The sequence below is a fragment of the Salarias fasciatus genome, chromosome 14, assembly GCF_902148845.1.
Source record: "Salarias fasciatus chromosome 14, fSalaFa1.1, whole genome shotgun sequence".
Classification (NCBI taxonomy): Eukaryota; Metazoa; Chordata; class Actinopteri; order Blenniiformes; family Blenniidae; genus Salarias; species Salarias fasciatus.
The window spans coordinates 13748941-13766102 of record NC_043758.1 but is presented as its reverse complement, the minus strand read 5'-3'; the positions used below and the strand labels follow the sequence as shown (position 1 = coordinate 13766102).

Genomic DNA, 17162 nt, shown 5'->3' with positions numbered 1-17162 from the left:
TCTCCTTATCTCTCCATCTCGCGCACCGTGTTTCTCTCGACCATGTGCAAGGTCAGGGGGTTCAGAAGGTTGGGCTTTAGTTTGTGTTTCGTCGTCGTCACTCCTCGGAGCGGCAGGCTGCGACAGAGAGCCGATTTATACCGAGAGAGCCGCCGCCACAGACGGCAGACCTGCCAGCCAGCGTGGCGGCGTGGCGCGCACTTTCACGTCTTGTTTTCCCGGGAAATAACTCGGGAGATTAAAAGGCCGCGCGAAGCATCCAAAAATCGTGCGCAAGCCAGCCCACAGTATAAAGTGGACGCACTTTACTCGGAGCCTATTTATTTCCCAGCTGACGTGGGAGCGAGAGCGCGCAGGGCTGGAGTGTCGGCTGGGCATCGCTCCGTGCGCGCCGGGGAGGAACGGGAAGAAGCGGCGCTGGGATTTTAACACCTCCACCTTCCTTCTATTTATTTAATTTTTTTTTTCTTTAATCAGGACTTGGCTCTCCTCTGTGGACAGACTCCACGCGCAGAGCGATGAGTCCTCTGAAATCTCCCCCGGCTCTCTGTCATTTCTCCGGTGAAGCCAGCAGACCCACCGCCGCCCGCCCTTAGAATAAAACAGCCGCTGTAAAACAAGTCAGCACCGTCGCCGCGATCTAACTGCTGGGATTTACACTTTACCATGTCTTGAGACGTGGAGGGCAAGCCTGCAAAGATGATGACAGTGAGTATCGGCTGGCTTAAATGACAGAGATGTTGCTGCTTTTAGACCTCGCCTCCCGGCTTCAGGGGGTTATTAGGCGGGGACTTTTATTTTTGTCTAGATTTTTGATGTCCTGAATGTGGATCAGTCTGGTGCCAACTGTAGTGGACATCGTCCTTATACGATGGTGTTTTGTTGGGCGTTTCTGTCACCTATGTTGAGGTTCCTCCTGGGACTTTTTGGGGAACATTACATCATATGAGTAGTCTATGAATGACTGTGCAAATTGAAGAAACAGCTGCGTAATATCCGAGTGTTTACACGTCTTTTGCGCCGTTTTGAATCGAATCCCCGTGTTTTATGGGATGGGTTGTGTATTGCCAGGTGTGATCATGCAACTGTCATGCGTGTTGCAAATGCCACTTTGGAGTGAGGTCGCTGGCTTGGCGAGGGACTGGGCGTATGCGATGATGCCCCCCCCCCTCCCTTTTCGCAAAGCCTCCAGGGAGCGACGCTCGGAGTTGCGAGCGTGGACGTAAATTAGACGCCCCCCAAATCCCGCCAGGCAGCGGGGTGGAGGTCGGTGCAGCTGTCAATTTGCATGCATTTTGTTGTCCAAATCCAGCCTGTATGGTGTGCCTGCGCCTCGGTTAATCCCACGGCGGATCAGCTTTACCGCTCCAGCCTGCCGTCTTGCAGCGCCTTCCCCCTCCTCTCTCCCTCCCTCCCTCTCTCTCTCTCTCTCTCTCGCTCTCTCTCTCTCTCTCTCTCTCTGTCGCTCTCTCTTTTCTACCTCTCTTTCGCACTTTAAATGATTACACTATTTTAATCTGAGTCATGTGACCGGCATGTATTGACGCCGTGATATCTGGATACCAAGTGCTTTTTTTTTTTTTTTTTTTTTTTTTTTGGAGGCTGCGCAAAACGGGATAAACACTCCGAGGAAAGGATCGGTGGCCGAGATTTGAAACGCGATCGCCGCTTGGATACTCTGTTTCTACTTAAGAGGTCTTCCTCGGCTAGAGAGGAAAACCCACCCGGTTCCTGGATCCGGTTTCTCTCTCTCTCTCTCTCTCTCTCTCTCTCTCTCTCTCTCTCTCCCTCAGCCGAGCACTTTAGGGTGATAAAGCCAACATGACAGGCTGCTTCTCACCCCACGGAGGCTGGTGACCGCACTCCGGTTCATGAGCGCGTCGGTAAGATTGTTCTCCTCCGCGCCGACAAACTGGTACATTTAATACAGAAATAACAGTTTATATGGAGGTTTTACAGATTATCTTATCGTCACGGGGCTTATTCTGCTGTTGAAATGAATCTAAGAGATTTTATGGCAGATTGGGGCTGTTCTTGCTGGTGGTGTTCGGTGCCCTTAAGTCCTTCTCTCTAATGGATTTTTTTTTCCATGTCAGGAATCTTGGGCTTGTTGGAAATGGTCTCAGACTACTACATTCAGTGGGATTGCACATGTTCTCGATGATCTAACAATGGTCTTAGGCTGGTTTAATCTGGAGACAGATAAGAAATGTGCACAACCAAGTTTTCATGCCTCAGTTTAATCCAATATGCTTTTAAAACTGCGGTTTTTCAAGCAGATGCCAAACTGGGCTGGTGGCATGAAGCATGAGTGTATTCCAGTTTCCTCTCCTAGTTCAAAGGCATGTGTATTAGCTTAAGTCATATCTCTAAATAGACCATAAGTGTGTGTGTGTGTGTGTGTGTGAGACATCCTGTCTATGTTTGCCTGGCAGCCTGTCCAGGGTGTATCCTTCCTTCACCCAGAGCCAGCTGGGTTCGGCCGCAGCATTCTGAAACCCTGAGTTGGATAAAACAGTAGATAAGGCGAATGGATGGATGATAAACTGCCATCACACAAAGGCAAAACGTTGCTTTTGTAGCTCTGTTTCTGTTCTGTTCAACTCCCTGCAGCTTCATTTTTTTTTATTTCATGCAATAATGCAAGTTCTTTTGCAAAGGCTTTACGTTTATCAGCACTTTTTGTATCTGGTCTTTAAGACGCTGAGTCACATTGCTTCTCTCATCACAGATATTTTCTGCGAGGTTCTTTGACGTCAACCACTAACTACACAGGTGTGATCAGTCGCCAGAAGCCAAGACAGCTCATATCCTTAACACTGTATGTACGGAATAAGATATCTTGTTTTTTTACCCAAAGCTACTAGTAAGTAATAATATTCTAAACCAGTAAGAAAATAATCTTGTAGCCAATGTTGTTGTAGAAAATAATTTTATTTCCCACAGCAGGTCATTGGTACGAGCCATACATTTTCTTTTTTGTCTTTGGTCAAAAGCCTGAAAGGGGCGGTGTAGTTCAGGGTTAGAGAGCAGTCCGGGACTCATCTGTGCGTGCCTCAGTGGTGCTGTGTTGAAGTGTCACTGTCACTCACTCTCTGTCCTCATAACGCCACGGTTTGTCTTTACAGTGCTGTCCAGATGTAGCAGTGGGTGGTGGAATAATATTCTGACACATCGAGGCACAAGGACTCCGTCTTTGCTGTGTGCGTTTTAAGTGTTGCGCAGACACGCATAAATATATATGAACATTTTCCTAATACAGATGAGTGTAAAAGGAATAAATTCATCTGTTAACATACTTTATTGAAGCTTAAAGGTCTGTAGCAGTCCAGCTGCGGGGGAGAAAACTGCATGTCCTGCAGAGAACGTGAATGCAAGATTTTGTGCATAAAGGAAGTTCCTGCAGGATGGGAAGTGCTTTTTTGTGGTTGCTTGTCTCAAACCACAATGCCAGTGTGACTAATCTAAGTCTACACACTTCCCTAAATGGCATTTGTATTTTCCTATTATTCCTTTCCCTTTTCTTCATTCACTCCCCCCAACTAAACATGTGTCTTTTATTCCATGTGTCACTGTCTCCTTTAGAACTTCCTCCGTCCTGCCCTCAGTCTCATTGGTTTTCTTCTTTCTTTCTCATCGCAGGATTACCGGGAGGATGGCATGGACCTGGGGAGCGATGCGTCCAGTCGCTCCAGCTCAGAGTCCAACTCCAACAAGGTCACACCTTGCTCCCCCTCTCTCGACTTGGCCACTTTGGAGGACTACAAATCCTCCCCCTCCCTGGACCTGGTCACATTAGATGACTATGAGGAGGATGAGGACTACCAGGAGTACAAGAAGAAGGTGATAGAAGAGTGGGAGAGCGAGTATGGGGAGGACTACACCTCCCCGCAGCCGTCTGGTCAGGAGGAAGGCAGAGGGGCGGATGTGAACGCTGACAGCGTTGGCGACGGCTACGGGTCAACCGTGAACAGTCGCAGCCTCGCTGAAGAGCTACAGGACGTGAAGACCACCCCGCCCCTGCCGCCCCCAGAGGGACGCACCGCCACCTCGGTTGCTGCCGTCCCAGACGAACTGAAACAGAACGGCAATCTGATTTTTCCCGGAAGCGACCACACTGCAGATGCGCCACAGGATGGCACAGGGACTCCCAAACCCAACCATCGCAGCTCCAGCAAGGGCAGGGGGAGCCGCCGCAGCAGCGGCGGTGGCGGCGGTGGTGGAGGAGGAGGAGGAGGAGGAGGAGGAGGCAGAAGGGGGACCGGAGGACTGGTGCAAGGATACAGAGAGGAAGAGGGTGTAGAGGAAGAACCTCTGCCCACCATGGACTGGGCTGCCCTGGAGAGACACCTGGCTGGGCTGCAGTGCAGAGAGCAGGAGAACCACAACCTCAACCACAACCAGAACCACAACATGGGCAAGACAAACTACACCTCAGTGAGTCTGCAAAGATGTCGCATCATTTTGTTGACATGTTTTTCTTTCTTTTCTTTTTTATGTTCAGAGCTTTTCTTCTTAAGTATGTCAAAGGTCTTGCTACACATGAAGTACTGACGCTATAATCCAACAGTGATCCATGTCAGATGGGCCCGAGAAACATGAGGTTAGGTTCACTGGAGTAAGGAAAAAGGATTAGTCGGCTAATGTAGCGCTAAGCTATCTGGGCCAGCTATTAACCCGACCATCAGAGAAGTCTGCACAGCTGGAGGGAAAAAGAAACTGTGCAAAACAGGGCTTCAGTACGTCTTACTCCAGATTCAAATAGAAATCACCAGGAAGCAGGCAGAGTCAGAGAACCACTTCAACTCTTACAGCTGAAGTAGAGTAAAAACTAGACTACCGCAGTGCATAATCATTGCAACTTGATGATTTTAGAGTCTGATGCTGAAGTTTTGCTGAGAGAATGGCATCGATGTAACCTCATTTCTCAAACTCTGGCGAGATAGTTTATTTTGGGCGTGTGACACTTCTGCCAGAAGAGGTCAGTGTTGCATCGACATTGTGCAGAAAGCTCACCAGGCCTTTCATGTCAGGGGAGCGCCTCAGTCAGCTCTGAAGGCTGGTTATGAGTCACTTGGAAATATATTACATCATTTAGTTTAAACCACAGCCTTAGCAAATTAAGTGTGTTTTTATTATTATTCTATGACTCCAAAAGGGTGTAGCTTCATATTTTTGGGAGGACTAGGGGAAAATTATTTACAGCATTTGGAGTTTCATTGCAAACGCTTGGCAGTGTCAATGGGTGAAATAAGTTATGGTGAGTGTCTGGTTGAAAAAGCTTGATTGGGCTTCTCTATTGATATGTGAGCACTGAGACCTTTTCCTCGGTGCACACGCACAATGGCCGCAGCCGGAGCTATTGTGAGTGTGTTGTGTGTCTTTGATTGTCTGTCCTGGAGCCCCCGCCCCCCCCCCCCCCCCCCCCACCCTGTCTCCCTGAGGCATGTGAGGAATGCAGCGGGAGACGTGGGGGGATGAGTGGAAGGAAAGAGGGAGGAAAGGCCAGGAACAGAGGACCGGGCCATTCACAGCCACATGGCTCATGTGTGCGTGTCAGTGCTCATTACCTGCTGTCCGTCTTCTAGAAGAAGAGCTCTCCCTGGTGTGCTTTATTGGTGGGGAAGTCCGCCCTGGCTCTTTCTCTCCCTTGAGGCACCGGACTGTGATATAATTGACCTCGGCTAAAGAAAACCCCATGAAAGAGAGCCTCTGTCTCCACATGCAGCCCATTATCTGGTGCATGCACAAACACATGTGTGTTTACACACATATGATCCACGTCATTAACATGTTCTTGATCTCTGTGGGTGTGTTACGTGTCCACACAGCAACACATAGTGTCTGATAGAGACAGAACTGAACCCCCCAAACAGAAATAAATGAAAGGTTTGTGTTCAGTTGTACGGATGAAATATTGGAAATAGATGTGTAAGCCACCTGGTTTTACTCTACACAGCATCATACCCTGGACTGTCCAGCTCCTAATAATGTAAAGCTGCTTATGTTCGTGGATGCAGATCATATTTGATTGTATCAGTTCAATAATTTAGAGAAAATCTAAGAAAAAATTTAACAATTTGGTTTCTTTAGTCATCCTGTTTTTGTGCATCCACATGTGGCAGATTAAAGGACGACATCCTGACTGACCCTCCAGAAATCTGTAAACAGAGCAAACAAGTGGTCAAGTGGCAATTCAAAACATACTCCCGCAGGATATTTTTGATTTCTTCTGGTTTCAGGGGTTATCTGAATGTCTCAGTTCAAATTTTGCTGGACTTGGGAGACACTGTGGAGAAATTGGGTCTGGTGCTTTTAAAATGTTGTTAAATATTTAGAAATCCACCCAGGATCCACCAGCGAGACGGTGCGTGTGTGCAGAGGGGCGTGTCTGTCTGGGATGTAGCGGGGGTCCGATGGGACGGAGATATTCGTGCTTCAGTGGAGCTTCAAAAGCTTCTGTACTTTCAAAATGATGGGACACACTGAAGCACGCAGCTAATAATCTGTAGCAGTTGTTAAGTGCCTGGAGACTAGATTAGATTGTCTGCAGTAGCAACACTGTGCACTTGTGCAAAAAGGGTTTGTTTTTTTTTTGCACCTAATACACAGTCTTTATGTATATTGCATGCTCTCTGTCAGCAGTCCCTTTTTGTATTGTCTGCAAGAGTAGAGAGCAGATATTAGAGGAGTTTATTACAAACTATTAAATCAGAGGATGGAAAACCTTTAGATAACAGTGAATCATGTGCCATGAGAAACTTCCAATATTCCACGTTATTTCATTCCCAGCTCGCTTTTGCACTATTGAAGTAATCATATTGTTGCAGGTGTGTTTACTTAGGGTGTAGTTTCTGACTGCTGCAATCTTAACGTCTGCCTGCAGGGAATGGGTGTGGGGAGGATTTATAAGGATGATTGGCATGGTGACCTGCTCTTACTCTGTTTTTAATGAACTGTGGAGGCACGTGGCAGAGCGGACCCTCGGGGACCGAACATGCTCAAGGGGTAACACGACCTCAAACTCTCCATTCCACTGCACGCCCCTCAGAGGTGAAGAATAACATTGTTCTTCCTGTCCAGTCTTGAGGTTAAAATGGCAAAGTTGGGGTCAGGATACATGTATAATTAACTTTACAAACTAAGAGGGCTACCTGGGTATTTTCTGAGATACATACAGCACAAGTATTAAATCTGTGCCTACGGGCTACGTCTTGTTAAATCTCACAGTGCAGTCACCCAGAGTTACTCACAATTTAAAAACACCCCACGGGCAAACAGTGATTATAAAGATAGGGACTGTGCTGAGACCTGCAGCGCCACTCCTGCTTCAAAAGTACAGGGAAGAGCTTTACTCACACAGAGAAAGAAACTGCCAATGGACTTGCCAAAGCTGTTTCCTCACATGTCAGTGCACCATTTTTAGTTTTCTTTTTTTAATATATATAAAGCAGGTATTTTGAAATATGAGAAGCTTTTTCAAGTCTATGAAAACAGGTACCTATATAATGGGTTTCAGCCAAAACCTATAATTGAGCTGGAGAGGATACACAGTATATTAGCTTTAGGAAGTTGAAGCAAGATGCCCTCAGTTGTATCAAGTTTATCAGTGTTTTTGTTGTAAGAATATCCTAATGAGGGCTCCATGGTGGTCTTGCCTCAAAGCCTGACTTGAGTCCGTATTGGGATGTGGGACCTCTTGATACAGAGTTTGCATGTTCATCCTATGCATGTGTGGGTTTCAGCTCCAGGTACTCTGATTTTCTCCCACATTCCCAAAAAATACATTTGTGGTGAAGCGATGACTCTAATTTGTTGGTGAGTGTGAGTGGTTGTTCCTGTGTTGGCCTTGCGATGGACTGTCTTCACCCATAGTCCATGCGGTGTTGGAAGTGAAAGCCACAGGTTGTTCGTCACCTGACCCTCGTCACCAAGGCGTGCTCTGAAACAAGACCGGTCAACCCATGACAGCTCCCCGGGACAGATCCCCTCTCCTGTTAGCGTTGACTATGAATTAGATGGGTCAGATGCAGAGGATTAATCATGCCAATGGGATCAATGAAGTAAGTTAAATTCGTAATTACAAAATGGCATTTGCCAAAGTCACCTCATAAGTGAACTGAGATTCCGAATTGCCAAGCTGCCTGTTTGCCTCTCAGGACAGATCTGACGGTCTATCTCTGTCCAGCTCCAGCTGTGAGTGGATGTATTAGATGTACCTGACAGAAACGCCGTGCTCATTGCGCCACACCTACACAGTAGAAAGGCCAGGAGTCAGACCAATATGTGTAGAGCACTCGGCCGCAGAAAAGCTCTCAAGGGCTGCTGAAAATAAAAAGAGGAGAAAAAAGCAGAGTAAGGTTATTGAAAAGAGCAAAATCAGAGAGAGGTTGCTCTCATTGAGTTCTGCGCGCTCTGTGTTTATGTGCCAGTTCGGCTGTTGAACTGTGGACGCCACCCTCCACTAACGACCTAACTACCAGTTTCACCCAGGCCTCAGACTGCGCCACGTCAAGCGAGGGGGGCTGCGGGCAGGAGACGGAAAATTGTAGGGTTTAAGAATACTTGAGCAAGTAGTAGAGGCTATAAATGCTCACTGTACAAAAAGTTCATGCCTGAGTTTGATTCTAAATGAAGAAAACAAAACAAAGTGGTTCGAAAAGAGAGATGGCCAGGATAGATGAAAAGGAAAATGATTGAAAGGAATAACTATCAGCACACTGCAACAGGAGGAAGCTCCAGATGTAGGGGGCGGGGCTTCAACCAGGTGTGGAGAACTGCTGCTGCAGGTCTGGTGTCTGGTTCAGCCCTCGAGGCACGATCACTGCTCTTTGTGTTTGTGTGTGTGTGTGTGTGTGTGTGTGTGTGTGTGTGTGTGTGTGTGTGTGTGTGTGTGTGTGTGTGTCTACATGTGCAGGCTGAAGCACGCCTGGCCCTCCGCACACCCAATCTCACACACACACACACACAGAAAATCTTGCACTATCTCGGCTTTACAGTCAAGCAGAGCTCTGCCTCCTGTTGGACACACACACACACACACACACACACACACACACACACACAAACTCACCTCACTAAATCAAATCAAAGGATATCGTTTTTCTTCTCATGCTATCCTGACAGTCTGCCGGTGTTGGTAGATGTGTTTTTCTTCTCTTTTTTTTTTTTTTTTTTTTTTTTTCGTCTGTGGAATATTTTTCATCTCAGCTTAACCTTGGATTCCTCACAGCAAGTTGGGCATTTAACTCAGGTAAAGTAGAACATGACCAATTTGAAAAAGGGCACTTTGGGTCTGTCTTCTACAGATAATGTTATGTGAGTAGAAAAAAAAATCATGAAGCTCAGGCTCTAACAGTTTGGCTGAAGGTTTGAGGTGTAATTGTAGCTCAGGGCACAGCAGTCCTCTGCCTGGACATGCCGTCTTCTGACTTTGTAGGTAACTGAAAGCTTAAATATTTGGAGAGGGAAACAAAAAGTAGAAGCAGCTGTACATCTGTCTGTACATCTCTGTTTCCCCTTTAACAAAAAGCAGGTTCATGCTGGACTCTGACCATATGTGGGGTTTTTCTCTAAAGGAATAATGCTGTCTGATATGGCGTCCATGTGAATTTGAATGCTGCTTTGAATACGTAAATCTTTGCACTCGGCTGCTATTTTGAATGTTTGTTTTACTTCAAGCTGCAGAAAGCGCTTTTGATACACCAAAGCTCACACACCCCAAGCTCAGAGAACTGGCTTCAGAATAGACCAGCTGATCAAAAACCTCATGGATAACCATGCCTTCTGTTAAAATCTACTCTACTCAGAACACAGTAATAAATCAGAGAAGATGTGGATGGTACTTTTAAAGTTTTTACCAGCTTTGTCATTACTTTTTAAGGTGGAAGAAGAATAGAGGACAGGATAGAAATCTCTGGACCAGGCGACCTTAAATGGGTAAAATCAGTGAAACACAAGGCTGCACAGCCAGTGAAGTCTCTCACTGTTGGCAGCTTAACTTGGCCCATCAGCCAAAAGTGACGGATGGCCAACTGTCTGCCTGGTGTGTCAGAATCCAAAGATAGCCATGTTTGCTCTTGAAGAGCATTTTTCACTGAGGAGCCACACACTGACCTCCAAGATTCAAAGTCATTTCCACAGCTGATTCTTGTCTGAGCAGTGAAGACACTCAATAGACGGCGCTGCTACTAAGGTGTATCTTCAATTATATATTGTCAAGTCATTCATCTCAGAGTGTTTATCTTCAAGCTGGGACTTTTGGAAGCATTGCATCATGGGTTACTAAGTTCAGGTGTCAGATGTCTCAGTGGGAGTGGTGCTAATCGTTCTTATCTGGTGTCAAAGTGCAGTTCAGTCAGCTCCCCTGTAGCCGTCCTTCCTCTGAACCAGTAAACAAACCATAATGCCACATTGGGTTAATTACCCTTCATGTGGGTGACCCATATTGAAATCTCAGGTGAATAGCCACTAATAAATGCTGATATTACCAAAGCTTTTTGTATTGATAAAGGGCAGCTTCACACGTGAGCACTTTAGGTGGAGACCATGAACAGTTGTTTGATGATCCACAGTGAAGTCAAGTCCCAAAAAAACAGATTAAAGCACTGATGCAGTGGAGATGAATGGTGGTTTTAGTAAGAAAGGCACAGCCTGAGGCTGCAGATTCTTTTTCCTTGAACAGATCATCCTTGGTAGAAACACAAAAACTCACACAACACACCTTTTTCTCTGATTCACTCGCTCACGGTTCACGGCAGTCTGTAAAAGCGTCATGCAATGCTCAGAGTTAAACTCTGCTTCAGCGCGTGTTACATCCTGTCTGGCATGAGAGTCAGCTTTGGCTCAACCTTCTTTTACCACACTGCTGCAAATCTTCACATTCTTCAGCTCCTTTTCTCGTCTCTCTCTGTACTCCCTGTCTCTCAGACACCCCTTGTCCTTCACGAGCGTTCCCACTGCTGTTTTCAGCTAATTGTTTTCTTCCTCTAGCTGTCAGGAGGCATTATAGCCTAATGTTCTCACCGAGCCAAAATACAGCAGGAGACCATTTCCCCCCTCTCCGCCTGGCTCCCCCTCTCCACCCTATGAAAACTACCAAAGAGGGGCGCGGGCTGTGAGTGGCAGAGCGTGCTGTGGAGGAAATAGGGATTTATGTAGCGGCGAGGAGACGGCCTCCAGTGTTATAGCCTCGTGTCACTCTATACTCTGCAGCCACCACGGACCTGAGCCAAATTACACACATGCGAACGCAAACACACACTAACCCACTGGCCGGCTTTATAGGTAAAATAAAGTGAAGGGAGATAAAAACAAAACAAGGTTTATTTCTACAAAGCTACAAGAAAGAAACTGAGGGCGGCAAATCATGCTTTGGAAGATTTTCACCTCTTCTGGCTTCTTTCAAACTGCCACGCATGTGCACACACAGACACACACACACACATGCACACTCGAGTTTATATGGGGGCTTATTTGGGTGGAGCTGAAACATGAAACACTGGTCTTCTCTGCTCCTAATTATAGTGTATGTGTGTGCGCGTGGCAGAGAAGTGGGTTGCAAACTAGGTCTGTTTATATGGAGCTAAAAATACGAGGCATGTTTAATCACGCCTGCACTAAAAGAGGGAGAGACTTTAAAGGGTAAAAAGGGGTATTTTTGTCTCCGTGCTTCTGAGCCCGTGTCGTCTAAAGCTGTCGGTGTGGGTGCCTGCGTGTCTGTGTTTGTGCGCGCGGCTGCGTGTGGATGGGAGAGAGACGGAAGAAATGCCGTGCCAGGTCATGCCGAGGGCTTCATCTGTCGCCGGAGAGAACCGAACACTTTCATCTCCTCGTGCACCCACAATGCAGATAGAATCATTTCACCACAGTGCAGGAGTGCTGTGACTAATGGTTGTGTTATTAGTCATTAGTCCATGTTGATTGTCACCAAAGACAAATAGCTGGAAGTAAAAATGTTTTGGATTTAAGACTGGAATAGCCTGTAATTACTGACCTGGTGCTCAGTCGAAGCTGTATTTATACTTGTGGTTTTGTTTTCTGGTCTGGATGAAAGCGTTCATATTTTTAACATCAAACCCACAAAACAGTCAACATCGGATGGTTCTGTGAAGTTTTTGCTGTCAATAGAAATGTTGCAAGCTAAACGCAGTCATAATATCTTCTCGGGGATGTATTCAGCATCTGAGAGTTCACACACATGATAAACATACCAGAGTAGATACAGTTCAAAGAACAAATGCTTCCAAAACAGCCTGTCGGGTTTTATTTAGATTTCAATGAAACGACACCAAAGCTGGTTTGGAGAGCTGCTTGTTAAGGGCTCTCAGTGTTCATGGCACAATTCAAACAAACTCCACCAACACAGGACGTCTCATGAGCGTTTCTTTCAAACTTGTGAATTGAGAACAAACTAATTTTTAGTCATATTTGTTAAAAAGCAGTCCATTTTCTATTTGGTGACTGTGATTCAGTTGGTAAAATCGGTCGTCTTACAACCTCAAAATTGGGGGTTATATCCTCAATCTAAGGGGGCTTTCACACCTAACTCGTCTGGTCCGGACTTTCAGACTTTTTCGTTTGGTCCGAACCAAAATGGTAGGTGTGAAACCTCCCTTGGACCCTGGTCCGGACCAAACAACCGGACCTTGGTTCGACCAAAATAGGTGGTCTCGGTTCGGACCAAACGGGACCACGGTCTCGCTCCTGCCCAGTGTGAAAGCATTATTTTGAAAGGTTCGGACCTTCTTACCATTGACAGGAAATTACGACACGAACTACCGGAAAAAGAAAGCCATCACCAAAACAAAATGAGCCGCGGGAGCACATGGGGAGAGGAGGAGACGAAATGCTTAATAAGTATCTGGTCGGACGATTTTGTAAGGAGCCAACTTGAAAAAGTTCATAAAAATGCAGAAACTTTTCAGCTGTTTTCCGAGAGAATGAAAGAAAGTGGATACGAAAGGACGGGGGAACAGTGCCATTTAAAGATTAAAAAACTGCGGCAGCAGTACACAAAAGTGCGGGATGCACTGAGAAAAAGCGGGGCATCAGCGATTGAAAAGGATAAGTTTCCCTTCTTTGAGGACCTCGACAGCATTTTAAGTAGTCGTCCGACTAGCTCACCTGTCAACGTTGTTGAGTCTGCATCACCTGCCAACCGTGAGCCGGAGCTAGCGACTGAGGAGGTGTCGTTTTCCACCGAAAACAATTCGGAAAGCGGTGAGTAGCTCATCTTGTCCACTACGCTTGTAGTAGACATCCATTCATCCCTGTACATTACTTATTATTTGTCTTTCTATTGCAAATCTATCGTGCTTTTTTTCAAATGTATGCAGAAACACAACCAACTAAAGTGGTGTGTTACATCATAAACACTACAATAGCTTATACTGCAGGAAAACGGCATCATAAATTACAGAAACACAGTAGGAGGTTTATTTAAAATATATGTAACGAATATATCGTATTTTAACATTTGTGCAAACTTATTCTCATTCACAGATGTACACACATTTTTAAGTCACTGTAACTCTTTTCAAAATCCACAGGAGAAACAGCAGCTGTGAGCACTGACGAGGAAAAAGGGCCTGCCCCAGCATCTGTTTGTCGTCACAGGAAGAGAAAAAACAAGACTGCAGAAAGAACAGAAGACTACAAAAGGCTCATGGAAGAGGTAAACCAAGCAGAAGACAGAAGACGGGAACGGGAGGATGCAGCATTTGAAAAATGGATGAAGATGCAGCAAGAGATTGAAGAGAGGCGCTTTAGGATGCTGCAGGAACAGCAGGCAGCCACAACTTCAATGTTCATGAACATGATGCAGACATTAATTCAAACAAAGTCCCAGCAAAGCCCTGCACAACAGCATGCAACATCTTGGGGTCCAACCATGCATCAGCAGTATTATCCTGCTCCCCCATCTCCAGGAGAATGGGCTGCTCAGAGGTCTCCACACATACTACCTCCACAGGCTGCACCAGATCTCTGTGACCAGATGCCACAAAGTGGAGAAATAAGCAGTGGCAGAAAGGACTTCTGGCAGCTGTAGTTTCTTTCACTGAGCCAAGGCCAAAAAAATGAGGCAAGTTCAAGTTAAGTTTGGAGTTAGAAAGAAAACAGAAGGATACAAGAGTACAGTTAACTTCAGTGAGGGCTTCTTGTTTTTGAGTTTACCATAGGTTCAAATAATACAATTCAAATACATTGTTTTGCTAAAGAATAAAAAGGCAGTTATGCTGATGTTTGTAAAAGAGCTGGGTTTGTTTCTTTAAGGCTCTGTTTATCTTAAACAGTTACATGTGTTAAAATGTGTGGTGAAGAAACAAATAAGATTACAAATATGTTTGACAAGGGAAGTGTTTGTCTTGAATGAATCAGAATGATCTGAGCATCAATAAAATCAGCTGGACAAATGACTTTCTTCTCAAATTTTGACTCTTTCTTCATCTTTATTTTTGTTCAATGAATATGATAGCTTCCCAAATGTTAAACAAGCACAAGAAAAAAAGTGAACTCATACAAGGTTTATGACATTTACAGGAATATGCAACATTTATTTTGGTTTATTTTTAAAACTATCCAAATTATGTATTCAGGAGAAAATTACATGCTATCAAACAGAATCCAAAGTTTTTTCAACTGAGAGATGACTAACATCATCTTCGAGGAAATTTCATATTGAAAAAACAAGCAGTGAGAACAAATATGACACTTCACTTTGTCTCAGTTAAATGAGTTACATTATGGAACAGCTGCAGTGATGAACTCAAAGTATGTATGGGTAGCAGAGTCTTTATTTCGCCGTCAGTAGATTCTCCTCATAGCAACTTTAAGTTTGAAATAAAACATTCATTCATTCATTTTGAAAAAAAATGTTTGAGTTCAACAAAAAGCAACACAAGGTCATTGAGGATAAAAATAATGACTTTGTTTCCTTGGTGAAACAACAGTGAAAAAACAGTAACTCCAGTAACAATCACTTTCAAGTATTTCTTGTACTTTGAATTGATCAATGAGCAACGTCCAAAGCACACTTTACTGCAGAGCTGAAAAATGAGCACACAGTGCATTTCTGATATTTGCCCCACTGTCACCACCAATCTGACGGTCTGCAGGGTCCGGCCTTTGATCATGTACATCATTGTCACTGCAGATGTACTCCTCATTATGACTTTCACAGAAGTTATGAAGAATGCAGCATGCCAAGACTATGTCACTGACAAAGAAGACATCACAGTCACATCTTTTTAAAAGGCATCTCCAACGTCCTTTCAAACGTCCAAAAGCTCGCTCCACTGTCATTCTGGCTTGACTCAAGCGGTGGTTGAATGCAGTCTGCTCTGCTGTGATCCCTCTGCCCTCTTGGTAAGGTTTCATTAACCAGGGCAGCAGTGGATATGCGGCATCTCCCAGAATGACAAGAGGCACATCAACATCTTGAATGGTTTCCTGCAAACTTGGCAAAAGTGTTCCGTTCTGTCCTCTCTCATACAGGGATGAGTTTGAGAGAACGCGGGCATCATGAACCCTCCCAGGCCAGCCGATGTTGACATCCCAAAACTTCATGTTGTGGTCCACAACACCCTGTAGGATTATAGAATAGAAGCCTTTGCGGTTGTAATAATCAGCTGGGTTGTGAGAAGGTGCCAGAATGGGAATATGGGTGCCATCAACTGCTCCTGCACATTGTGGAAACCCCCATCTGTCATGGAATCCTTTGACTATTTCCACAAATTCTGCATCTTTCGGTGTGTGTAGATATTGTGACTTCAGATTATCATTGATAGCAGCAACAACTTGTTGAGTGAATACACAAGCACTGGACAGTCCCACACCAAACAGATGAGAGATGGATCGGAGCTCAAGATTTGTTGCGAGCCTCCATAAACACACAGCCACACGCAGCTCCACTGGCACTGCCCTACGGTATCTTGTGTCCTGTCGAGTGAGCTTTGGACGCAGAAGTTCACAGAGATGCCTAAAAGTTGTTCTTCTCATTCTGAAATTGAGCAGCCAGTCTCTCTCTGTCCATGTGTCGCATGCGTGCTGCCACCAAGCATGGCAGCGTGCGTGGGTCCAGAGTTTCCTATAAGCAGCAAGAGTGAAAAAAGACAAAAACACATTAGTAAATGCAATTTACAAATTGTAATTTTAAGAAATAATCAGTTGTTTTTTTTTGTGTTTTTTTAGCAAGAATAGTGACCAATAGGACACAAACCAGCACATCCATGTGAGGCTTTATATATTTATATTTTAAGATCAAGATTAATTTAAGATCAAGATTAATTTACAATACAAAGAAAAGTTTATAATGGGAATACTATATATATATATATATATATATATATATATATATATATATATATATATATATATATATATATATATATATATATATGGGAAATTCTCCAACTATTTGTGTCCCAGGCAGAAATAACAAAAACCATTTTTCATTTTTCATTTACTTGATACAAAATTGAACTTTGTTTTCCTCTGAATGCTGGACTAAAGCAACTGAAAATATATAATATGTATGTAGTTTTATTACAACCACCATCAGTTAATGTTTGTATATATTGTGGTGAAGTAGAACAAATCAAAATATTTCTAAAAATATGTGTTGGATTTTATGAAAAATTTCACAACCAAATTTGACTGCAGTTGGAGAATCACTCATGTATAAAACAGTCAATGTCGTGACTTCGCACTTATTCAGTAACATTACACCGCACAATTCATCTCACTTTACAGATATTAACCAACAGCCTGGACAGGGTGGGCTAACAGTATAGCTGCTTACGTGAACACTAGAAGTGTTCCTTACTGTGTTGAATAGCGATTTTTCAAGAACGGGAAATTTTATCGCAGTTAAAGTAATACCTCACAATTGAAAGCTTATGTTTTCATAAGTTTTATACCACATACCTTTTCTCCCGAGTTGGTGTTGTGATGGCTCGCAGGATTGCATTTCGTCTCCTTTCCTGTCGACGGCGGTAAAAGTGTCGCCTGATCATAAAACTCATGAAACGACGTCGGATCAGACTTATGTAAATCTCTTCAAGCTGTCGCTGATGGTGATACAAAATAAACAAAAATAGAATAGTGGGGAAAACGATCTCATTCATCTCATTCATCTCATTCATTGTTTACATTTGAAGACC

The 17162-nt window shown here is 44.5% G+C and overlaps 2 protein-coding genes across 3 annotated transcripts in view; one reads left to right on the top strand and one right to left on the bottom strand.

The window, feature by feature from the left end:
* Positions 1–202: 202 nt before the first annotated feature.
* The window catches only part of schip1 (schwannomin interacting protein 1), a 47269-nt gene continuing 30309 nt past the window's right edge, over positions 203–17162 (top strand). Inside the window, exons 1-2 of one of the 2 annotated variants that reach the window (XM_030109019.1) lie at positions 203–708; positions 3643–4437. In XM_030109019.1, the coding sequence (XP_029964879.1) occupies positions 700–708; positions 3643–4437 (804 nt within the window). In that variant the 5' untranslated portion in view covers positions 203–699. Of the gene's footprint in view, positions 709–1741; positions 1884–3642; positions 4438–17162 lie in introns of those variants that run through there. The other variant, XM_030109017.1, reaches the window with a different exon arrangement.
* On the bottom strand, positions 14467–17115 carry LOC115400938 (protein ANTAGONIST OF LIKE HETEROCHROMATIN PROTEIN 1-like). The gene is made up of 2 exons (XM_030109022.1): positions 16927–17115; positions 14467–16087 (listed from the first exon to the last, which is right to left on the bottom strand). Exons 1-2 carry the CDS (start codon positions 17022–17024, stop codon positions 15037–15039), a joined length of 1149 nt encoding a protein of 382 aa, XP_029964882.1. The 5' UTR covers positions 17025–17115; the 3' UTR covers positions 14467–15036.